This window comes from Dendrobates tinctorius, unplaced genomic scaffold (genome assembly GCF_039654945.1).
Source record: "Dendrobates tinctorius isolate UK_male_01 unplaced genomic scaffold, ASM3965494v1 ptg000060l, whole genome shotgun sequence".
Taxonomy (NCBI): domain Eukaryota; kingdom Metazoa; phylum Chordata; class Amphibia; order Anura; family Dendrobatidae; genus Dendrobates; species Dendrobates tinctorius.
Window position 1 is genome coordinate 64,474,110 of NW_027361728.1, and position 25,725 is coordinate 64,499,834.

The following is a 25,725-nucleotide window of genomic DNA, read 5'->3' on the forward strand; positions in this document are numbered from 1 at the left end:
GCAGGGAGGTAAATGGTTAACAAGGGGGGCAAACAGTTCAAGGTGTAAATAGTATGCAGAGTTAAAGAACAGTGGAAAGGGTATTAAGAGTTCTTGCTGGGTCAACTTATCCTGTCAGATGTTTCTCAGGACGGGATGAATCACAGAGCGTGATGATGCCAACAGCGGCTGCCGCGGCACTTGTCCGTTGGGGTCCTAAAGGTAATGAGAATCCGTTTTTTGGGGGAAGCGGTCAGTCTCCGGTACCTTCCTCTGAGCCCCTAGACCATATACTGATGTGGCCATGGAAGTGTGTGCCTCTACACTGTCTGAGCTCACCATAGTCCGGCAGATATACACTGGGGAATCGGGGTGCAGATGGTGGTCCTGCACCCGGTCTCTCTTAGGCGGCATGCGCTCAGTACTCACGGGCTCGGAGCATTTGGCACCTCACTTTGTGGTGACCAATGGACACACTGCACATCTCTTCTCACATTCTCTGCCAGCGACGGAAGCAGTGCTTGGGTGTGGGCCTGCGCTGTACGGATGCTTGAGGGCCGGAGCACTCACTGGTCCCTGCTGCGCGCTGTCTGTTCCCACCAAGTCTGCCTGTTTCCGCGCGCCCTGAGGCTGTAAACCCTTAACCACACCCCCTGCAGAGCATGCAGCTCCATGTATTACTATGCGGCCACATGCTCCAATCCGAGTGTCGGCGGCAGTATTAAAATGCGAGACTCAGCTGTGTTTCTCGCATGTGTGATCCCGGCCTTAGAAGGATATCAATCCAATGCATTTTGAAAGCTTTCGGCCCTGTTACCTGCTAGTCTACTTTGATTTATTGATCCTGTTATTTACGCGATCATTTGATTGAGGCTGTAATATCCATGACGAAGGAAGCCGCAAGCTTTCAAAACATGTTGGATTATTATCCTTCTATCAGCCCGACTCTTTACCCGCACGGGAGTGACGTCACTATCTCGGTCCGTTAGTGGTATATTACCGCTCGGGTCAACCATCAGTGATCCCCTTTCTGCTTGCCACCTGTCCAGGGCTGCACAAGTTTCATTTGATCACTGCACGGCATTTACTTTTGAACTTGTATACATGGATACCTGCCTCTTGTATACACATCCTGCAGGCCCGCAGGTTTCCCTACCTGGGATCAACACACCATGGCACTTTTGCATATCTCTCCAGCAGATTGGAGAGAGACCACGAACATCACCCATCTCCAGTGTGAAACTTCAGCAACAGGCACAAGATCCTGTCCTCTCACCAATGCTCGGGGCTTGACAGCTGCCCTTGCAGTGGCATACGTACTTTGGACTCCTTTAATCCCACCGCGTGGATCAGCAGTACCTTTAGTAGTCCTGCGGCAGGCAGGATCATTACTACACAGCACGAATTCTCATCTCTGGCGATACCCAGGCATTGGGACAGTGCACGCCACGCTTCTCCCACACAGCTACAGGAGCAGTTAATACCTCTCTCGCCTTTGCATATTGTTCATTAGTTATTTGCTATTTAAGGACTGCACTGTAGCATATCTTCCTTTCTGGTGACCATCTCTCCATACTGGCCACCAATCCTCCATTGTAAGTACTGGTATACATTTAGCACAACTGGACTTTTACCGCTAGACTGTCTCACGCGGGTTATTGCATGTACATATTCCCCTTGGTCCTAAGCGCCGTTTGGACACATTTTTTAATTCTACCTAATTACCCATTACAAAAGGTGGTGATTGTCCACCAAACTAGGAAGCTAAGACCAGGTTTTACGGTGTCGAGCACCTTTGGTTTTGATACTTAATGTATTCATCTGTTTCATTTTAGTACACCACTAGTGTTCAGCTTTCCGATACCGCAAGTATCGGGTATCGGCCGATATTAGCTGTATCGGAATTCCGATACTGACTTCCGATACTTTTTTCATATCGGATATGTGAATCGGAAGTTCCCATAATGCTATCAGCCCGCTCGCTTTGATTCAGCCAATGGGAATCCTCAGAAGTGTGGGCACATCCTGTTAGGCATGTAGGCATGTTAACTATTGGCATGGCTGTGATTGGCTGCTGAAATGATGTCATGATGCACTATAAAAGCCACCGCCGCCACCATTTCTGGTCACTCTGCTGTGAATTCAGTTAGGGACAGGCTGCTGTTGAAGACTGTGAGGGACAGTTAGAAATAACGATTCTAAAAACAATATTGTGCTTTACCCAGGCTACATAAACCACCACTGTAGCTTTCTTTTGCCTAGCAGCCGTGTTCACAGCTGTCTGCAAGGGCTGTGTGAGTACAGCTCACGCTGTGGAGTGGGTCCTTCAGCCACGTCTGGTTGTAGGCCGCCCAGCGTGCCTCACTGCTGCCTCATACATATTTTTCTTTTTGAGCTGCTTATTTTTAAAAAATTCTATCCGTATCCATATACGTTGGTTGCAAACACTAGTAGTAGACAGCAGAGCCTTTCTGCAGCCTTTCAGTGCTAGTGCCCACTTAGCTGCACTGTTCACAGCTGTCTGAGAGGTCTCTGACTGTGTGTGAGTGCAGCTCACGCTGAGTAGTGTGTCCTGCAGCTACGTCTGGTTGTAGGCCGCTCAGCGTGTCACTGCCTTACACATTTTTCTTTTATTGCAGCTCATTTTTTCTCCTATTAGTGTGCATCCATCCGTATCCATATACGGTGGTTGCAAACACTCTAGGAGTACACAGCGGAGCCTTTCTGCAGCCTGTCAGTGCTAGTGCCCACTTAGCTGCACTGCTAACGGCTGTCTGAGAGGTCTCTGACTGTGTGTGAGTGCAGCTCACGCTGAGTAGTGTGTCCTGCAGCTACGTCTGGTTGTAGGCCGCTCAGAGTGCGTCACTGCCTCACACATATTTTTCTTTAATTGCAGCTCATTTTTTCTTCTCCTATTAGTGTGCATCCATCCATATCCATCTACACTGGTTGGTTGCAAACACTATATAGGAGTAGATAGAGGAGCCTTTTTTCTGGCTTGTGCCCTTCAGCAGCAGCCAGATTAGTATTATCCAATTTTTTTGGAGCCTCATCTTTTGCATTGTAGGTTACCTGCCTGCATTGTAATAGCTCCAGAAAGTTGGTGATACTCTGACTTTCAAATCTTTGGTCACATCCTTTTAGTTTTTTTTCCCAAAAAAAAAACAACAAAGTTCATCAAACACTACATTTGAAAGTTGTGTAGGTCACATTAGCTCCCATTAAAGTGTAGTCGACACACACACTTCACAAAATTAGTGTTTCTTATACCTGTAACCAGCTGTTCAGGAATAAGCACACTAAGGCCCCCCTTTGTACTTTTCTGCCTATCTTTCTCAGTCTAGCAAGATGAAGAAGGCAGGGAGTAAGGCACGTGGCCGTGGGCGTGGAGTTTCAGCAGGGAGAGGACGTGGGGATTCTGCAGGGAGAGGACGTGAGGATTCTCTGCAGGGAGAGGATGTGGGGATTCTGTGCCTGCTGTTGGCACCAGTGAGTCAGCATCCCCCAGTTTTAGCAGGCAACAGTCCTTTATGTGCAGCTTTGTAGGACCTCACCGTACCCCACTGCTGCGGGAGGAACAACTTGAAGCCATTGTCGGATGGATGGCAGCTAACGCATCGACTTCAATTACTTCCACATCCTCTCAGGGCCAGAGCACCGAAGAGCAACCATCTGTGTCTTCACCACCTGCCAAAGTGCCCAGGCAGTCAGAGAGCCCTGAACAGGAGCAATCACAGTCTCTACTTCTATTCTCGGAATCTGTTGGTTTGGAAAGAGGGGGCCAGCCAAGCAGCATTCCAGAATGTGAAGAAGAGGGAGTATGCAGTGATGCACAACTTCTTTGTCCCTCTGAATCTAAAGAGGCGGGTGGGCCAGTGCCTATGGTCAGTACACCTCAGTACGCATCAGATGATGATGAGACTCAGTTACCACTTTCTGGTGCGTACGGTGCAGGCGAGACAACCCAGGAGAAGCAGGTGTTTGAAGAGGGGAGTGTAGATGATGAGGTCCTTGACCCATCATGACGTGAGGAACAGGAAGGTGGTGGGAGCAGCTCTGAGGAAGAGATTCCCCGAACGGCCAAAACCGGAGGGAGAGGGAGCAGACTTGGTTGCCTGTAGCCTCCACTTCGGCACCTGTTAGGAGCATTTCACTTTCAAGAGGCAAAGCGGGCGCTCCCAAGACTCGCAGTGCGTGGTCCTTTTTTGACACAGTTGCAGATGACATTTGCTTTGTCAAATGCAAGCTGTGTCATCAGAGAGTCAAAAGAGGGAAAAATGTCAGCAACCTCAATACCACTAATATGTGGAAACATGTGCGGACCAAGCACGAGGTGGAGTTACAAAGACACACTGAAGACGTAGGCCAACGTACAGCACCACCTACCACCTCTTCAGCTCGTGTTGGGGCCTCTTCCTCCAGCTCACACACAGCTGGTTCGGCTTCCTCACAGGATTGCCAAGGAAGAACCTCTGGCACTGTTGTCCGGAGACCCTGTGACATTCCACCCACAGCACCACGTTCCAAGTCATCCTCACACTTCCAGGCCACTCGACAGCCATCGGTAGCACAGGCATGGGAGAAAAGACGGCCATACTCGGCAAACCATCCCCGAGCACAGTCTCTGAATGCTGGCATTGCCAAACTACTGGCACTTGAAATGCTGTCATTCAGGCTGGTGGAGACTGACACCTTCCGGGACTTCATGGCATTGGCAGTCCCACAATACACGGTGCCCAGCCGCTTTTATTTCAGCAGGCGAGCCGTCCCTGCCCTGCAGAAACATGTGGAGGCAAACATAAAACATGCGCTACTAAACGCCGTCAGTAGCAAGGTCCACCTGACCACCGATGCGTGGACCAGTAACCATGGACAGGGACGATACTTTTCCCTCACTGCCCATTGGGTCAATGTTGTGGAGCCGGGTACAGATCTGGAGAGTGGCGCTCTACGCGTTCTGCCAACTCCATGGATTGCAGGAATCCAGTCTGTACACATTGACTCCTCCTCCTACTCAAGTTCCTTTAAAACAGCGCAGCAGGAGCCTGTTATGACCGATATGAGCACAGCCGTGGCCAAACGTCAATAGGCCGTACTGAAATTAATTTCTTTGGGGAATCGAAGCCACACAGCGCAGGAGCTCTGGAATGCCATCAAGCAGGAGAGCGACGTGTGGTTTCTGCCAGCGAATCTCCAGCCGGGCTTGGTAGTGTGTGACAATGGCCGAAATCTGGTGGCAGCTCTTGGCCTTGGCAAACTCACTCACATCCCATGTCTGGCACATGTGCTCAACTTGGTCGTGCAGAGCTTTCTGAGGGACTATCCGGATCTTGATGCACTGCTGCACAAGGTCCGCATAGAGTGCGCTCACTTGCGTCGTTCCAGCACGGCAAGATCGCGCCTTGCTGCTCTGCAGCGCCGATTACGCCTTCCGGAACATCGCATCATATGTGACCTACCCACCAGGTGGAATTCAACGTTACATATGTTGGAGCGGTTGTGTGAGCAGCAGGCAGCAGTCATGGAGTACCAGCTGCATCAGGCGCAAACAAGTCGCAATGTGCGCCGGTCACACTTCAGCACCACTGAGTGGGCCTCTATGAAGGACATCTGCCTTGTTTTGCGTGCCTTCGATGATTCCACGTGGATGGCGAGTGCAGATGATGCACGAGTCAGCATGACTGTCCCCCTTATCTGCCTGCTTCAAAAACCACTGCAAGCACTAAGGGATGAGGTTTTGGAAGAGGTGGAGGATGAGGAGTCCCAAATGCCATCTGCCTCTGGACAGTCTGCGCTACGTGCTTCCTCACAAAGGCCTAGGCAGGGGACACTTTGTGAGGAGGATGAGGAGGAGTCGATGGAGGAGGAAGACATCTCTCCACAGGAGGGAGGTACACAAAGCTCTAGTCAGTATGTACAGCGAGGGTGGGGTGATGCAGAGCAGGCAGAGATCACGCCTCAAGCAGGGGACAGCGGTTCTTTGGCAGTTGGGAGTGTGCAGCACATGGTTGACTTCATGCTGCAGTGCCTGAGAAACAACCGCCGCATCGCCAACATTCTCTACACGGCTGATTATTGGGTGTACACCCTCCTAGATCCTCGCTACCGGGACAACTTGCAAACCCTCATACCAACGTTGAACCGGGAGCGTAAACTGCGGGAGTACCAAGACACACTGGTGCAGTCCATAATGTTTTCCATTCCACCCCACAGCAGTGGTGATAGTGCTTTACAAAGCACCTCTGTGCGTCGAGCCAGTGGAGGAAACTCGGCACAAAGAGGGAGCAGAGGCAGCGCCTCAGCACAAGGCAAGACCACTATGGCCCAAATGTGGCAAAGTTTTGTGTGTCCGCCACAATTGTCTATACCATCACAGATGGCTCCAGTCAGCAGGAGGCAACGTTTCCGTCAGATGGTGACAGACTACATGTCTTGCCCTGTGAGTGTACTCCCAGATGGCTCTTCCCCCTTCAAGTTTTGGGTCTCTAAGCTGGATACATGGCCAGAGCTTAGCCAGTATGCATTGGAGGTGCTGGCTTGCCCTGCTGCCCGTGTATTATCGGAACGCGTCTTTAGTGCCGCAGGTGGTGTACTAACAGACCGTCGCACGCGACTTTCTTCCGATAACGTCGACCGGCTTACTTTTCTGAAAATGAACAAGGCCTGGATCTCCCCAGAATTTGCCAGTCCTCTTCCTGACTAAATAATTGGTTGGCAACTGTATCCAGGTCTCCTGTTGTGTTCATGTTTCTACCACCTGAACTATAATCCCTGGGCTTCAACACAGCCAATTGTCGCTCAGATGTGTCGTCTGCACAGAGAAAAACACTAGCTCCTGTGTTAATGGGGTTCAGTAACGCCAGCTGCTCCCCTGCTGTGTGGACGGCAAAGTCTCCTGCTCCATCCACATTCAAACTACTACTGATTTTTAATCCTGCTCCACTTAGGCCTCTGGCTCCACTGTCTCTAGTATTTCCCCTGGCCTCCAACCCCGCCAGTGACAGCTCTTAAGTGGCGTCTGCATAATCCACACTTGTTCCAGTGTTACTTGGCCTCAGTCACGTCAGTTGATCCCCTGATGTGTGTCCGGCAAGGTCTCCTGCTCTGTCCACATTCCCATTACTAGTAGTGTGAATGAGGACAGAGCAGGAGACATTGCCGGACACACATCGGGGGATCAACTGACGGGACTGAGGCCAAGTAACACAGGAACAAGTGTGGATTGTACTGACGCCACTTCAGAGCTGTCACTGGCGGGGTTGGAGGCCAGGGGAAATACTAGAGACAGTGGAGCCGGAGGCCATATTGGAGCACGGTTACAATCAGTAGTAGTCTACTACCTCTATAAAACGTGCTGCAAGTTGGCCTCAGCCTGCTCCATGCCTCATCCTGGGCTCCCACAACGCCAGTTGGTGTTCAGAAGTGCCGTCTTCACAGAGAAACACACACTCGCTATTGTGTCTGTGGGGTTCAGTAATGCCAGCTGTTCCCCTGCTGTGTAGATGGCAAAGTCTCCTGCTGCCTCCACATGCCAACACCATCAGGCCTCAGCCTGCTCCATGCCTCTTCCTGGGCTCCAACATCTCCAGTTGGTGTTCAGAAGTGTCGTCTTCACAGAGAAACACACACTAGCTCCTGTGTTAGTGGGGTTCAGTAATGCCAGCTGTTCCCCTGCTGTGTAGACGGCAATGTCTCCTGCTCCATCCACATGCAAACTACTACTGATTTGTAGCTGTGCTCAACTTAGGCCTCTGGCTCCACTGTCTCTAGTATTTCCCCTGGCCAACAACCCCGCCAGATACAGCTCTGAAGTGGCGTCTGCACAATCCACACTTGTTCCTGAGTTACTGTGGCTCAGTCCCGTCAGTTGATCCCCCGATGTGTGTCCGGCAAGGTCTCCTGCTCTGTCCACATTCACATTACTAGTAGTGTGAATGAGGACATGCTGACTTTTAAGCCTCATTTCTATTGAGTGAATAAAGAATATTTTTCACTACATCGTGGAGCTGGACAAAGTTTTTTCTCATTGCCTTGGATTGTGCGCTTTGACACAGCGGTCTCGTGCTCCGATGTTGGAATGCTATGTCTGGTGAGCTGGATTTGTATCCTGATTTAGTGCTTTGGAGAACAGGTACCTCCTGCTTAGTAACCGTGTTCCAGCACCGTCAGCTGTTCCACGGTTGTTCCATTGGCTCTTGTTCATTCTGCTGCCCCTCCGGGTTCCAGCACCATCAGCTGCTTCTCCGCAGTGTCTTTGGCACGGGTACTCCCTCCTGCCCAGCCTGGTTCCAGCACGCCTGCTGTTTCCGGGTAGTGTCAACGTCACTTTGCCACTGATACGTTGTCCTGTCGTGTTGCGGTCGGGTTAGCCGAGTCTATGGTGCCTGCATTTTCAGTGCTTCCTATGTGGACTGCGGGTTCTGGTAACAAAGGCTGGTTCCATAGTGCCAATAGGAAAAGCACCCCCTGTAGGACTGTGGGTTTCGGTAACTGCGGCCTGCTCGCGGACGCGACACTTTGTTAATCATGGGTACCTTCTGCTACCCATCCGGGTTCCAGCAACGTCAGCTGGTTCCCGCCAGAGCCTTTGGCCTAGGTGCCTCCTTGTCGGTATCCGAGTTCCACCAACGTCTGCTGGTCCTTGGTAGTGCTTTGGAGCACAGGTACCTCCTGCTTAGTAACCGTGTTCCAGCACCGTCAGCTGTTCCACGGTTGTCCCATTGGCTCTTGTTCCTTCTGCTGCCCCTCCGGGTTCCAGCACCGTCAGCTGGTCCTCGCTAGTTTCATTTACTCTTGCAGCTTCTGCTACCCATCCGGGTTCCTGCACCGTCAGCTGGTTCTCGGCAGTGCCTTTGGCCTAGGTGCCTCCTTGTCGGTATCCGAGTTCCACCAACGTCTGCTGGTCCTTGGTAGTGCTTTGGAGCACAGGTACCTCCTGCTTAGTAACCATGTTCCAGCACCGTCAGCTGGTCCACGGTTGTGCCATTGGCTCTTGTTAATTCTGCTGCCACTCCGGGTTCCAGTACCATCAGCTGGTTCTCGCCAGTTCCTCAGCCTTCTTGTAACTTCTGCTACTTTTCAAAGTTCAAGCTTGGGAAATGGTTTTTGATTCTCACTCTGGATCTCCCTGACAATGACCCTGAAGACGACGACCCTGAAGACCACACAGAAGAATACCTAAAAGATGACCCTGAAGAAGATGACCAAGAGGACAAAGAACAGGAAGACAACCACCAAGATGCAGAACAACAAGAGACAGAAGACCAAGAAGCATAAAAACCAAAAGCAGAAGAACATTAAGCATACGACTAAAAATCTGAGCAAATGAGATTATCAAATTTATAAGCAGAAGAAGACTAAGCAGAGTATGGGGGTGAGTCCGTTCCTCCTTGTGGTGCCCCTGGAAAAGGCCTGCTGCTGCAGGCCAAACTGAACGCGGACAAATCCTGTTGTAAATCTTTTGTGACAGGCTGAACGGAAGGTGTAATCTTCAAACTTTTATAGATAACAACTACAGGAATGCCTGACACAAATAAGAATATGATGAAGAAGAATAGGAAGAAGAAGAAGAAGAAGTAGAATATGAAGAAGAATAAAAGAAGAAGAAGAAGAAGAAGAAGAAGAAGAAGATACTGCTGCCGCTGCTGAAGATGATGAAGGAGAAAGTGTGGGAGAAGTAAAAAAGAAGGTGAAGAGCATGGAAGTAGTGAAACATACATATCTGACAAAAAAATTAAAGACTTTAACATAGTCAATATCTTTGTAACTACAAACGTCTTTAAAAAAAAAAAAATTCCTGCTATTCCATTTGATTGGGCTAAACCGCTATGGCTTTAATGTCTCCTACACCTCCCACAATACATTCTACATTATTATTAGTTGTTTTTCTTCGTGTAGAATTAACCAACAGGGAAAAAAAGGCTTTTTTTTAATTCCGATATTTCTGTTCTATTGACTTGAATGGGACTTCCGGGATCGGAATCGGCGATACCCGATACTTTTTTTTAGATTGGCCGATCCATTCCGATAAGATATTTTTCAGTATCAAGTGGTATCGCTCAACACTATACACCACTAAGCAGTGGGTTTTATATATTTATCTGATTCATCAATTGTGAATGTTTGAAAGTGGTAAACTTTGGCACAAATGTTCTCCATTCCATCCCCAAGATGGGAATGATTTTATGGATGCCTGCAATTTTTATGCAAATTTTGCTACATTTTAGCGAATCATGTGACTTTTTGAGCCAAAAAAGTTACAAAAAACAAAAATAGAAAGCATTTTTTTATTTTGCACAACATTCATGAACGGCACAATGAATAGCAAAACACAAAACTAGATGTGTATTTCCTGAAGGAAGTACAGATAGTGCTTTGAAATGGTGCCCGGGCTGCCCCTTTAAGAGAAACTTGCCTGTTGCCCCTGCAAGACTTTCAACTCAGGATTAGTTTTAACTGTGGGTGCCTCTCAGGGGCCACTTTGGTCTGTGGGTCCCCTCAGGGTCCGATTTGGTGGGCGGGGCCCCTCAGGGTACGATTTGGTGGGCGGGGCCCCTCAGGGTCCAATTTGGTGGGCGGGGGCCCTCAGGGTCCAATTTGGTGGGCGGGGCCCCTCAGGGTCCGATTTGGTGGGCGGGGCCACTCTGGGTCCGATATGGTGGGTGGGGCCACTCTGGGTCTAATTTGGTGGGCGGGGCCACTGGGTCCGATTTGGTGGGCGGGGCCCCTCAGGGTCCGATTTGGTGGGCGGGGCCACTCTGGGTTCGATTTGGTGGGCGGGGCCACTCTGGGTCCGATTTGGTGGGCGGGGCCACTGGGTCCGATTTGGTGGGCGGGGCCCCTCAGGGTCCGATTTGGTGGGCGGGGCCCCACAGGGTCCGATTTGGTGGGCGGGGCCCCTAAGGGTCCGATTTGGTGGGCGGGGTGGCTCAGCCTCCGATTTGGAGCCTGGGGTCACTCAGCTTTTGATTTGCTGCGCCGGCCCTTTAAGACTCATTTTGGTGCGCCGGCCCTTTAAGAATCACTTTGGCGCGTCGGCCCTTTAAGAGCCAGTTTGGCTCACTGGGCTTCTAAATCCTCTTTGGCGCACATTCTCTCTCAGGGGCATGCGTCATGTGATGAAGCTAGATTTGCATTTGTGCTTTGGGTTTCGCTTTAAAGGGAATCTGTCACCCCTTTTTTGAGATATCATATAATGATATCATTCAATTGTGTGTCACATAAGGATTCTCTTAGTACTTTTGCTTCCCCCTGACCCCGCACCTTTCATGCATAAATTCCTTGTTTATATCGGTTCAGATGTATGTAAACTGCCATGGTCCGGTCCGCTGGGCGGGGCTTATTACCTGCTCCCCCTCCTCCCTGTCTCGCTCTACACAAGAAGAAATGCATAGAGCAAGACAGGGAGGGGGGCTCTTCAGCTAGTATAAGTATAAAATAGCTGTCTATAGCTATTGCTTTATTTAAGCTACACCTAAACTATTCATGTCAAGGTAATACACATTAGGCCACATTCACACATCCTAGTTGCACGTACAGGTTCTATCCAGTTTTTTTTTTCATGGCTATAACACGTACTCATTATAACCTATGGTGCTATTCACATGTCCGTGTTTTTCAATGGACCGTGTGTCCATGCAAAACGCACGGAGACATGTCCATTTTTTAACGGTATCACAGTTAAAAAGGGCCAGCACAATTCTATCGGTCACTGAAAAACACATGCAACACATGGATGGCATCAAAGTGCTGTCCGTATTTAAGATGGCAAAGGATAGGAAAAGCTTTGAAATGTATATATTTATTCATTTGTGAAAACACTGATAACACGCTGATCGTAAAAACGACACAATGATCCAAAACACTGATGACACACAATGTAAGTGTTTAAACACAAAGGTGTGAATGAGGCCTTAAATTGTGTTTATACTCCTTTTACACATTCACCACTCAATGGTAAATACTTACTTGCCATGGTTCAAAATCAAGCAAATTTGCACATTTGGAAGAGGGAAAAGGCCCTGATCCTGGCACACATGCATCCAAATCATGGAGAGCAGTAGCAATGGTGTAAATAGACTTGTAAACGCTGTAGGTGATACGCAGTTCGGACACATCAGTATAAGTATTCAGTATATCTTTAAATTGCTCTTTTCCAGTGCAAAGCTGAGGAGATATGTTTCTTCTCCGCCCTGCTACAATTGCTTCTATGCTTATATTGGTATAGAAAGCTGCTCTTTGTGTTGGCCAGGTACAATTAAAGGCTTCTTCCCAGAACTCATAGACCAAATCATCAGTCCCATGTTCAGGGTGAATGTCAAGAAGAAAGTTCTGAAAACCTGGTATTTCTGCTCTACGAATAGCAAACCCAATGGTTCCTCCAAGGAATGAGAAATATTGTGGCTTAGCTATCAGTGCAGATGTTGTCCAGGCTTCACTGGATAAATAGGTTTTACCAGTAATATTAGTTGCTGCCAGGGCTTCCATTAATGGACTAAGATCAATGTCTGATGAAAAGATCACAATAACATTGGCATTTGATCCACGGATTACAGTTACAATGTTATCTATACTTTCTTTGTTATAGATCCTTGGTAGGGTTTCGGAGAAAGCAATACATACACCATTTCTTTCAACCTCTTCTTTGAAAACCTTGATGCCATATTTCCCATAGTCATCATCTGCAGCAATTGTCCCAACCCATGTCCAACCAAAATATGTGACTAGATCAGCAAAGCCTTTGGACTGGGCTTGGTCACTAGGTATCGTCCGGAGAAAAGATGGAAACTGAAACTTGTCACTGAGAACTGAGCAAGAAGAAGCATATCCCACCTGTAGATTAAGAAGAGAAATATGTATTCTTAAGAAAAACCTCTGTGGATTAGCCTTACTTAGTTCTCAAGAAATAAATGATCTAACTACTTTATATAATATCTTGAGGCTGAGCACTACAAATCCTGAAAATTAGTTTCACCCCACAATATAAATTATATAGAGATGGGCGAACTCGAACGGTAGTTTGGCATCTGTGCCAAACACCTAGTGTTCAGGCACGGACACCGAACATGGACTTCACCAGATAGTCCATGTTACTGTTTTGGTGTTTGTTGCTCTGTCATGTACATGGCAGCGTGGCAAACACAGCTTCTGATCGGTAGTGAAACCATCCTCATCGGTCAGAGAGCCAAAAGACAGTGTAAGCGCTCAGGTGTGATCGGACGTATAAAGTTTACCTCCGGTCACTGGTGTCAGCTGATGGGCTACAGCTCCCATCATTCGACACCTGCTGCCACTAATAACAGTGAGCGCAGGAGCTGCTCATAGGTGTAGTTATTAGCCCGCTCCTGCACTGTAAATAATTAATTAAAAAAAACAAAAAACAGTGTTGGTTCCTCTGTATTTTTGATAGCCAGCCAGCTGAGGGCTGCAACCTTCAGTTGTCAGCTTCAACAAAGCTGGTTATCAAGAATAAAGGTGTCCCTGTGCTGTTTTTTAAATTATTTAAATAAATAATTTAAAAAATGGCATGGGGTCCCCCCCCATTTTTGACAACCAGCCTTGCTAAAGCAGACAGCTGGAGGCTGGTATTCTCAGGCTGGTAAAGGCCATGGATATTGGCCCCACCAGCCTATAAATAACAGCCTGCAGCTGCCCAGAAAAGGCACATCTACTAGGTGCGCCAATTCTGGTGCTTTGCCCGGCTCTTCCCACTTGCCCTGTAGCAGAGGCAAGAGGGATTCATATTTATGGGGTTGATGTCACCTTTGTATTGTCAGGTGACATCTAGACCACGGATTAGTAATGGAGAGGCGTCTATAAGACACCTCTCCATTACTAATCCTATAGTGGTACGGTAAATAAAAACAGCCAGAATTAAGTCCTTTATTAGGAAAAAAACAAAACACACATGACGAAGCTGCAGGATTGCAGCGACACGCGTTGGGTACAGGCGGGCGGTGTGATCTCCCTCGGTAAATATCATGTGATTCTTATTGATTACTTTTTTGCTCTCTTTCTCTTCCCTTTTATGTATGGGATGATATTGCTTATTACATGGCTGTGTCTGAACACATTATTATTATGTAAATTGACATATATATATATATATATATATTAGGCACTATGCCTTTTGTGTATAAAGATTTAGATCCTTCTAGTATAATTGATCACTTTATTGTGAAATCATATATTATATATTGGCTACAGTTTGGACCTTTTTCTTTGGAGATAAGAGACAAACAAATAAATTAAGTAATGTAAGACATCAATTCACATACTTGTTGGAAGAAAAGAGCATTGTTGAGATTTAATGATATTTGTTATACCATGTTTTGTATGCTTTATTTCTATATGCATGCTCTTATTTCACCTGCCTACCCTCTCCATCTTGGTGTTTTTATCATGTATTTGGCCTTCCTGGCAATTGTTTGATCAATAAAAGCTCTTTTTGCATATCCACAATTGACTGTGAGTGTGCTTTTTCTGTGCTTCTTTTTCTTTTTTTTCTCTTTTCTCCCTTTGGTAATTTGGCACTGTGCTGCACCCAGTTAAGTTATTTATGTTTCAAAAATTGTGGTGCCCACCTAATACATACATTAATTTGGATTGAAGAGACCAAAATTTAACTTTTTGGCCACAACCATAAACATTACATTTGGAGAGAGGTTAATAAGGCCTATGATGAAAGGAACACAATTCCTACTGTAAAGCACAGAGGTGGATCGCTGATGTTTTGGGGATGTGTAAGCTACAAAGGCACAGGAAACTTGGTCAAAGTTGAAGGAAAGATGAATGTAGCAAGTTATCAGCAAATACTGGAGGCAAATTTGGACGTACTTGGACATTCCAACATGACAACGATCCAAAACACAAGGCCAAGTTGACCTGTCATTGGCTGCAGCAGAACAAAGTGAAGGTTCTGGAGTGGCCATATCTCTGTCTCCTGACATCAATATCATTGAGCCAATTTGGGGATATCTCAAGCGTGCAGTTCATGCTAGACAGCCCAGGAATTTACTGGAACTGGAGGCTTTTTGCCAAGAAGAGTGGGCAGCTTTACCATCTGAGAAAATAAAGAATCTCATCTACAACTACCACAAAAGACTTCAAGCTGTCATTGATGATAGAGGGGGCAATACACGGTATTAAGAAATAGGTTATGTGAACTTTTGATCTGGGTCATTTGGCTTTCTTCTGGCGACTCGACAATGCAGCCCATTTTTCTTCAAGTGCCTTCTTATTGTGCATCTTGAAACAGCCACACCGCTAGTTTTCAGAGAGTCCAGTATTTCAGCTGATGTTAATAAAACAAAAATTAAAAAGCAACAATATCCTTCACCTGTCCGATGTTCTGTCCCACACTGTAATCCATATCTGGGGATTGACAGTTTTCAATTTGGATAGTGCCAAGATGTGACCGTCCAGGCTGAGAACCACTGATGAATTAGTTGCTGCTAACGCAGCATCAGTTACTGCTGGTGACGTCATCGAGGTTACCACTGGTCATTGAGGCTGTATTCCCAACTAGTCAATGAACTGCGGTGACCTCAGCACAGTGAGAAAAAGTCTCATGGTGCAGAGGCGAGTTCACCGCAGTTCAAATTCACCCCAGATAAATTCTCCCAGTGAACTCACATCTGCATCATGAGACTTTTTTTTATGTACTGAGGTCACCGCAGTTCATTTGTCCGGCTGGCAACACAGCCTCAGTAACCGGCAGTAACCTCTATGACGTCATTGCTAGTCACTGATGCTGTGAATGCAGACATGCATATGAGAAATAGTCTGAGTTTCATTCAGAAAACTCGGATGATTTTTATTCAATTTACATTTGTGTGCCATCTTTGTGTCTGTTTTTCTCTCTATGTCAAGTTCATGTCCAATCCATTTTCATACAACCACCTTAAAACATGTACATGATCAAATCCAGTTTCCTCGGTTTATAGTAGAAACGTATCCATAAAAATCGGATTTTCTGGGTGGTATCCATTTTTCTTACATGCCTATAGACTTGAATGACTGAGTTTCATCTAAGACTCAAAAGAGAGTACTGCATGCTGCCATTTTTTTTCTCAACAGCAGTGATGAATAACATGGGTCAGTGAGCTGTACGTATGCTATCCAATCAAAAATCAGACAGCACACGTCCAATTTTATACTATCATCTACATGAGCTCTTAGTAATACTACAATCTTTTTTCGTTTTTGACATTTTTTTACTACAATAATAACCTGAACAAACTATCCTTGCCCTCCACAAGTCCAAACAAGCAGATCTCATTAAGGTGCATCCAAGGAATGTACAGACATCATCATACAATACATATGGGCATCCAGTGTTATATACTAAGCGCTATTATAACCAAACAACGAAATTAAGCATATGGTGTATCATTTATAATGTGTATAATAAACACAATATGAGAGCTAATCCTTCACTCATTAGCTGTGAAGACATTAGGCTACGTGCACACGCTGCGTATTCACCTGTGGGGTTTTCCGCACGGATCCGCAGGTAAAACCGCAGGTAAAGTGACCTGCGGTTTTCCTGCGGATTAGCCTGCAGTTTTGCCCGGCGGTTTCACACCTCTACTATGTTAAAGGTGTGAAACCACTGCAGAATCCGCCCAAAGAATTGACATTCTGCAGTTTGTAAACCGCAGCAAAACCGCACGGAAAAAACCGCAGCGTGAGCACAGCGGATTTGTAATGCCATAGGCTAACATGGTACTGTACCATGTCTGCGGAACTGCTGCGTTTCCGCAGGGCCAAAAACGCTGCGGAAACGCAGCAGAATTCGCAGCGTGTGCACATAGCCTTATAACATGTTCTTTCCTAAAACTCTGCACCTTGTCAACATGGCAGAATCTAGACCTGATCTATCCAGCCACGGTGACTACCTTAAATTATAACATTTTCTCACCACTCCTCTTTTTATGCTTATTCTTTCTACGACAGCCAGCCTGTTAACTTTATTCACAAATTCCCTACGTGAAGGAGACAATTCTTTCAATCAACATTGATCAAGTTTTCTAGCCATGTAAAGCATTCGCACCACAGGAGCTGACATGTCTTCCATATATCCTGGGATACACACATATGGTGTCCACTCTACTGCAACTTCATATACTGAATTAATTAGCTATGTTTTGAAATTTGATATAATATAAATATAAAATCAGTGAAGAATTTACCTGTGGAAAATAATAGAGCCCAAGTATTCTGGCAGTGGCAATGGACAAGGCTGATCCTCCTGCTCCAATCACAGCTGCTAATGGTGCTCCCGCACTGCAACGGAAGTTTGGGTGGGTTTCATTCTGTCCAGTAAGAAATGATAAGGTGGCTTCAACAGATTTGGAGATAGTAAAGCAGGTATCAAAAATTTGGTAACCTAAAGTAATGTTTGGTAGAATGTCTGTGCGTTTATTAATTTCATCAATAGCAAACATCATGGCTCTGGTCCAACGTAAAGCCCGAAAATTGAACCTGCATAAGAAAAAAAACGAAAAACATATCTGTAACTAGTTATAATGATAGAAAGCAGCGTAAGTAAGTTCAAGAAGTTCAGAGTCAGAGTGCAATAGGTGGATTAGGCTCTTCTGCTTCAAGAAAACCATAATTAAAACATTGAAAGTCAAAAGGATCAGTACTCCATATTGGACTTTACTGTTACCATCCATATATTAGAATTAATTTGTTTTATAGCTAGAGATTTTTTCCTCTGGCTCAAGTCACTTAGTAAGTAGCAGTTATTATATCCTTTAGTAAGAACTGTGCTCACTTTTTTCCATGCTTGCCATTCTTATCAGTATGTGTCTTTATGTATACATCATTTGTCAAATTCCATATACTGCCATAAAGTGATATTGCTGTTATGCAGATATACAAATCAAGGCAGAGACACACTGGCAAATTTTTCGCCCGAGAATCGGATTGTAAAACTTGCCCTGGCCGGCACCTCTCCTGCCCTGAACTTGACAGCTGCATAGTAATCCATCACCCTGTCATGCTCAGGTCAGGAGAGGTGCAGGCCAGGGCAAGTTTTACGATCCAATTCTCGGACGAAAAATTCGCCAGTATGTCTCTGCCCTTAGGCTTTTGATTTGTCATCTTTCAATTGAAATTGTCACCATGAAAGTGCGGTCCAATATGCAGTTCCCATGTTATAGAGCAGGGGGAGCTGAGCGGAATGATATATAGTTTTGTGAGAAAAGATTCATTACAACCTGTTTTAATCCTTTCAACTTCTGCTTTTTCTGGGATTTTCAGTCAAGTGGGCGGTTCTGTCAGCGACTGACAGCTATGTCTCTAAGCACACATATTCAAATGAAAATGTCAGTCACTGATAGGACCATCTACTGGACCATAAATCCCAGAAAGAGCAGAAGATTAAAAAATTAATGTAATGAGTGCGTCACGCCAACCTGGGAGATCTGGGGGTAAAAGATCACTGCGTATTGTGAATCGCAGATCTTCCATTTAGGCCGGGGTCACACTAGAGAGGAATACGGACGAGTGAGAGGCGTAAAAAGCACGCATTACACACGGAAAAATGATTCTCTATGGGGCAGCTCCCAACAGCCGTATAATTCTCGCCCGTATTCTACGGTCCGTGCCAATCGCAGCATGCTGCGATTGTCAGCGTATTACTCCCGTAGTACGCCAATGCAAGTCTATGGGTGCGCAAAAAATACGGATTACACACGGACCACACGTGAGACTTGCGAGAAATACGCAGGTCTTTTGGCAGGTGACAGGAAATGGGCCAATCCATCATCAGGAAGCTTAGACATGCAAATGAGCTCAAAAAGCGCTCCAGACATCCAGGAAGTGCGCCTCCACAGAGTACATAAGCATCATGGCGCCATATTTTCTCAATGTGGAGATGCTTATTATCTTAGTTCAGGAGCGGCCAGAAATCTGGGACCAACGTGATGCCCATTATGCCAATCGGGCAAGAAAGGAGGCATCATGGAGGCGCATATGTCGCCAGATATTTCACGATTTTGGAGATCGGCCACATGAGGAGCAGCAGCAACTGAGTAAGTACAACCCAAAAACTGTTTAAAATTACCTCACATCAAAAAATGCATATAGAATCAGCCCCCCCCCCCTTCCTGTGCTTGTACTTTTTACCTCATGAGGCGGGTAGATTTTGATGTGACCCATGGTTTTAGACTGCCATAAAGCTCCTCATCCTCCTAGCCAACCAAGTTAGTAAGTGTAGTTACTTGATACATGAACTACTGTTACCCTGTGTATCTGGCCTGGATGCCCCAATTATATATGCCACCCTGGGTAGAAAGCACACCCCAGAAGGCCACATGCCTAGGCTACTGGTAGCAAATTTGACCTATCAAATATGTGAAATTGAGAATATTTCCTGTCACATTGCAGTGGAAGATGTGATGAGACGCTGGCGCAGCATCCGCGACCAATACAGGCGGGAACGTCAGCAGCGATCCAGGAGTGGTGATGCGGGCCACCTAGAGAGGAAATATATACAGTGGGGAAAAAAAGTATTTAGTCAGTCAGCAATAGTGCAAGTTCCACCACTTAAAAAGATGAGAGGCGTCTGTAATTTACATCATAGGTAGACCTCAACTATGGGAGACAAACTGAGAAAAAAAAATCCAGAAAATCACATTGTCTGTTTTTTTTCATTTTATTTGCATATTATGGTGGAAAATAAGTATTTGGTCAGAAACAAAATTTAATCTCAATACTTTGTGATATATCCTTTGTTGGCAATGACAGAGGTCAAACGTTTTCTGTAAGTCTTCACAAGGTTGCCACACACTGTTGTTGGTATGTTGGCCCATTCCTCCATGCAGATCTCCTCTAGAGCAGTGGTCCCCAACCTTTTTTGCACCAGGGACCGGCTTGAACCAAGACCATTCTTCCATGGCCCGGCAGGGCGGGGATGGAGGTGTGACAGGGGCGGGGCTTTGGTCATAAGGGGGCGGGGCTATGGACGCGGTTGTAGTTTAGCAGTGCATATTTATCATTTAATTATAACATTTTTAATGTGACTCAACTCACCATAGGTTTTGAATGAGTGGGAGCACCTGGCTTGTTTCTCTGTTTCAGTGGGAGCACTGGGCTACTTCTACTGATGACCGTCACTGCTAATGATGATTGGAACCTACAAGGAAATGGAGCATTGAGCACTTAAGAACAATTGTACTGGAGTACTGTACATGCTGATTATTTTCTAATCATCAGAAAATGTATGTGTGGTCCCCCCCGTCCAGCTCTGTGTGGCTCCCCCTGTTGTATGCATGGCTCCCCTGTCCCATCCTGTATACATGGCTCTGCTCCCACTCTCCCATCCTGTATACATGGCTCCGCTCCCATCCTCCCATCCTGTATATATGGCTCCGCTCCCACTCTCCCTCCCCTGTATATATGGCTCCGCTCCCACTCTCCCTCCCCTGTATATATGGCTCCGCTCCCACTCTCCCTCCCTTGTATATATGGCTCCGCTCCCACTCTCCCTCCCCTGTATATATGGCTCCGCTCCCACTCTCCCTCCCCTGTATATATGGCTCCGCTCCCACTCTCCCTCCCCTGTATATATGGCTCCGCTCCCACTCTCCCGCCCCTGTATATATGGCTCCGCTCCCACTCTCCCTCCCCTGTATATATGGCTCCGCTCCCATTCTCCCTCCCCTGTATATATGGCTCCGCTCCCATTCTCCCTCCCTAGTATACATGGCTCCACTCACACTCTCCCTCCCCTGTATATATGGCTCCGCTCCCATTCTCCCTCCCTAGTATATATGGCTCCACTCCCTCTCTCCCTCCCCTGTATATATGGCTCCGCTCCCTTTCTCCCTCCCTAGTATATATGGCTCCGCTCCCACTCTCCCTCCCCTGTATATATGGCTCCGCTCCCACTCTCCCTCCCCTGTATATATGGCTCCGCTCCCACTCTCCCTCCCTTGTATATATGGCTCCGCTCCCACTCTCCCTCCCTTGTATATATGGCTCCGCTCCCACTCTCCCTCACTTGTATATATGGCTCCGCTCCCACTCTCCCTCCCCTGTATATATGGCTCCGCTCCCACTCTCCCTCCCCTGTATATATGGCTCCGCTCCCATTCTCCCTCCCCTGTATATATGGCTCCGCTCCCATTCTCCCTCCCTAGTATACATGGCTCCACTCCCACTCTTCCTCCCCTGTATATATGGCTCCGCTCCCATTCTCCCTCCCTAGTATATATGGCTCCACTCCCACTCCCCTGTGTATATGGCTCCGCTCCCACTCTCCCTCCCCTGTGTATATGGCTCCGCTCCCACTCTCTCTCCCTTATATTTATGGCTCCGCTCCCACTCTCCCTCCCCTGTATATATGGCTCCGCTCCCACTCTCCCTCCCCTGTATATATGGCTCCGCTCCCATTCTCCCTACCCTGTATATATGGCTCCGCTCCCATTCTCCCTCCCTAGTATATATGGCTCCACTCCCACTCTCCCTCCCCTGTGTATATGGCTCCGCTCCCATTCTCCCTCCCTAGTATATATGGCTCCACTCACACTCTCCCTCCCCTGTATATATGGCTCCGCTCCCATTCTCCCTCCCCTGTATATATGGCTCTGCTCCCATTCTCCCTCCCCTGTGTATATGGCTCCGCTCCCATTCTCCCTCCCTTATGGCTCCGCTCGGCTCCCCCATCCTCCCCATCATACTTACCCTCACGTCGCTGAACTTCCTTCCCGTCGCTGCACGTCCCTGCATCTCGCGGCGCTTCAGCTTCTTCCTGTGCGGAGCGGTCACGTGATACCGCTCATTAAGGGCCATGAATATGGATGCCACGCCTATGGGAGATGAGTGGCGTCCATATTCATGACCTTAAATGAGCGGTAGCACGTGACCGCTCAGCGCTGGATGAAGCCGCCGCTGGATGAAGCCGCCGCGGGATGCAGGGTGAGTATCAGCTGCTGCACCGCCCCCCGGCTCCCCTTGTGTCCGCGGACCGGCAAGGGCACTGCAACGGCCCGGTGCTGGGCCGCGGACCGGCGGTTGGGGACCCCTGCTCTAGAGCATTGATGTTTTTGGCTTTTCGCTTGGCAACACGGACTTTCAACTCCCTCCAAAGGTTTTCTATAGGGTTGAGATCTGGAGACTGGCTAGGCCACTCCAGGACCTTGAAATGCTTCTTACGAAGCCACTTCTTCGTTGCCCTGGCGGTGTGCTTTGGATCATTGTCATGTTGAAAGACCCAGCCACGTTTCATCTTCAATGCCCTTGCTGATGGAAGGAGGTTTGCACTCAAAATCTCACAATACATGGCCCCATTCATTCTTTCATGTACCCGGATCAGTCGTCCTGGCCCCTTTGCAGAGAAACAGCCCCAAAGCATAATGTTTCCACCACCATGCTTTACAGTAGGTATGGTGTTTGATGGATGCAACTCAGTATTCTTTTTCCTCCAAACACGACAAGTTGTGTTTCTACCAAACAGTTCCAGTTTGGTTTCATCAGACCATAGGACATTCTCCCAAAACTCCTCTGGATCATCCAAATGCTCTCTAGCAAACTTCAGACGGGCCCGGACATGTACAGGCTTAAGCAGTGGGACACGTCTGGCACTGCAGGATCTGAGTCCATGGTGGCATAGTGTGTTACTTATGGTAGGCCTTGTTACACTGGTCCCAGCTCTCTGCAGTTCATTCACTAGGTCCCCCCACGTGGTTCTGGGATTTTTGCTCACCGTTCTTGTGATCATTCTGACCCCACGGGGTGGGATTTTGCGTGGAGCACCAGATCGAGGGAGATTATCAGTGGTCTTGTATGTCTTCCATTTTCTAATTATTGCTCCCACAGTTGATTTCTTCACTCCAAGCTGGTTGGCTATTGCAGATTCAGTCTTCCCAGCCTGGTGCAGGGCTACAATTTTGTTTCTGGTGTCCTTTGACAGCTCTTTGGTCTTCACCATAATGGAGTTTGGAGTCAGACTGTTTGAGGGTGTGCACAGGTGTCTTTTTATACTGATAACAAGTTTAAACAGGTGCCATTACTACAGGTAATGAGTGGAGGAAAGAGGAGACTCTTAAAGAAGAAGTTACAGGTCTGTGAGAGCCAGAAATCTTGATTGCTTGTTTCTGACCAAATACTTATTTTCCACCATAATATGCAAATAAAATGAAAAAAAAACAGACAATGTGATTTTCTGGATTTTTTTTTCTCAGTTTGTCTCCCATAGTTGAGGTCTACCTATGATGTAAATTACAGACGCCTCTCATCTTTTTAAGTGGTGGAACTTGCACTATTGCTGACTGACTAAATACTTTTTTTTTCCCCACTGTATATTATGACCACCTGTCCTTCCTCGCCCCTATTCTGGATCTGAGACCGTAAGTAGATACCTCACACCACATTACACAGATACTTTACAGGGCCAAAAATATTGATTTATTTTTGGCTCTGTGCTATGTCATAACAGAACTCAGTCCAACCTTACGGAGAGAGGAACTGGCTCAGATACAGAGCCCATCATTGATCCTGTAGGGGATGAGGCGGCTGGACCATCTTCTCCCCCTACAAGAAGCATGGGTGAAGAATCCTCTCAGGAAATCCCAGTGCCTGCGCCACAAACCCCACCACCAGGACCACATCCACAACCAGGACCGTCTGCTGCTGCACCATCAGCCATACAGGAGGAGCAGGGCAACATGAGCAGCAGCCCAACTGCCCAGATCCGGGGCTCCCCACAGCATGCTGGACCATCCCGGCGAGGAAGAAGAAGGCGCCAGATCCCTGCCCAGGATACACGTACAAATGTGGACACTGGGGTCCTCAACTATTTGGCTAGAGTCAATAATGATGATGGCGAGGAGGCATAATCACGCAGCCTGGCCCTTTATCTTCGTGCCCTTTCCCGTGAGGTGAGGCTCCGTATTCGAGGATGTTTTCAGATCCTGCTTGATGCTTGCACACACCCCAATACCCCATATGAATTATTTGAATATCTGGAGAGGTGGCAGCTTTCACCCAGAAATCTAATGCGGCTTAGACACCCCACACACATGCTTGCTCAAGCAGGTTCTGAGGATCCTCAAATACGTGGGCCTACACCTCACCCCCTTCCTCCCCCTACCCAACCTTCCCAACAGCAGCCACATATGTCTGGCTCTAGCCAACCTCACCAATATGGCCACTTGTTCCCACCGAGTGTTGGAGTCAGGTCCCAACCTGGTTGGGGACGACATGGATATATTGGTGGGTATGAGACACGGGCCTACCAGACCCAACAAGATGCCCCTCTTCATTTTCACTCTGGCCGGTACCCACAACAATCCCAGGAGGCAGTACACTACCCACATCATGGGCAACAGAATGCCGCCACACAGGGCGATGTTGGGCAAAGTAGCCAGCAGCAACCACAGGCTGGTCTTCCGCCTTCTCCTTCCCCAACTTACCAAAATTTATAATGTAGCAATTTTGGTATTGCATAATGTTGGTTTTGTTTTTTTCTATGTGTGAAAATTTTATTTGGCAAAAATGTTCACATCTGCAAATTGGCCAATTTGGCCCATTGCCACAGTTCTCATATGGCAATAATATGTTTTGGTTAAAAAAAAACAAAAAAAAAAGGCAAAAGTAAACATTTGTCTACTACATTTTACGTCTCTGTCTCAATTCTAAAAAACAGTGTCAGCATACTAACATACGCTTACCAATGCAATTAAACAGTCATAGAATCAGAAGGGTAGAACTATATATTTAGACACACATAAACCAAAAAATTATAACATAGACAGAGCATGCTCTTGCCAAGAAGTTTCCCCCTCAGGTGACATAGTAATTTGTGAAAATATCACGCACTTTGAGGCCAGAGAGCGGTCTACGTTGAGGGTTGATAGGTGGTATCACCCAACGCACATTGTCCAACCCACGCACAACCCCAGCAGAGGAGGAACAATCATGTATCCTGGTGAAGTTATGAAGAACCACACAGGCTTTAACCACTTCATTAACATTTTGTTCACTCAGCTGAATGGCAGACTGGAGTACCCGCCATTTGGCACAAAGAATGCCAAAGGAACACTCCACCAGTCGCCGAGCACGATATATTCGCAAGTTAAAGATTCTGCGCCGGTGGTCAAGGTTGCACCGGGGATATGGCCTCATGACATTGCGCGTTAAATGAAACGCCTCATCAGCCACAAGGACATAAGGGACAGATTCTTGAGTGGAGCCTGGTAGCTGGCGTGGTGGTGGTAGATCCAACTGGTTGGTGCGTAGCCGCCGAGCCATAATGGAAGTATTGAAGACTCGAGAGTCTCCTGTCCTTCCATAGGCCCCAATGTCAACAATTATAAACTTGTATTGAGGGTCGACCAGAGCCAACAATACAACAGAAAAGTATTGTTTATAATTGAAGAATTGGGAGCCAGTGTTCGGCAGCTTACGCACCCGGATATGTTTGCCATCAAGGGCCCCAATACAATTAGGAAACTGGCATTCCTCCTCAAAGTCCCTTGATATCCTCAACCAGTCTTCCATCCTGGGCTCGGGCATGGCGAGTTGATGTAGTCTTGACCATATTCACTACATGTCGACCTGACTATGCCAGAAATGGTAGATCTTCCAATCAGAAACTCATGGTGGAGGGTGACATAAGACAGGCCAGTGGACAGGAAGCTGAAGAACAACAGAAAAAGAACATTTTAGAATGCACAAATTAACCAAAAAACAGGTACATACATACCAAACTTGTTAGGATTTCAGATCTACTAACAC

At 47.2% G+C, this 25,725-nt stretch overlaps 1 protein-coding gene across 1 annotated transcript in view; it reads right to left on the reverse strand.

Annotated features, from left to right (window-relative positions):
- LOC141092818 (vomeronasal type-2 receptor 1-like) overlaps positions 1 to 25,725 on the reverse strand; it is a 161,448-nt gene that overhangs the window by 43,448 nt on the left and 92,275 nt on the right. The window contains exons 2-3 of the mRNA XM_073579145.1: positions 17,172 to 17,463; positions 11,947 to 12,810 (exon numbers count right to left, since the gene is read on the reverse strand). Coding sequence (XP_073435246.1) covers positions 11,947 to 12,810; positions 17,172 to 17,463 — 1,156 coding nt within the window. The remainder of the gene's footprint in view (positions 1 to 11,946; positions 12,811 to 17,171; positions 17,464 to 25,725) is intronic.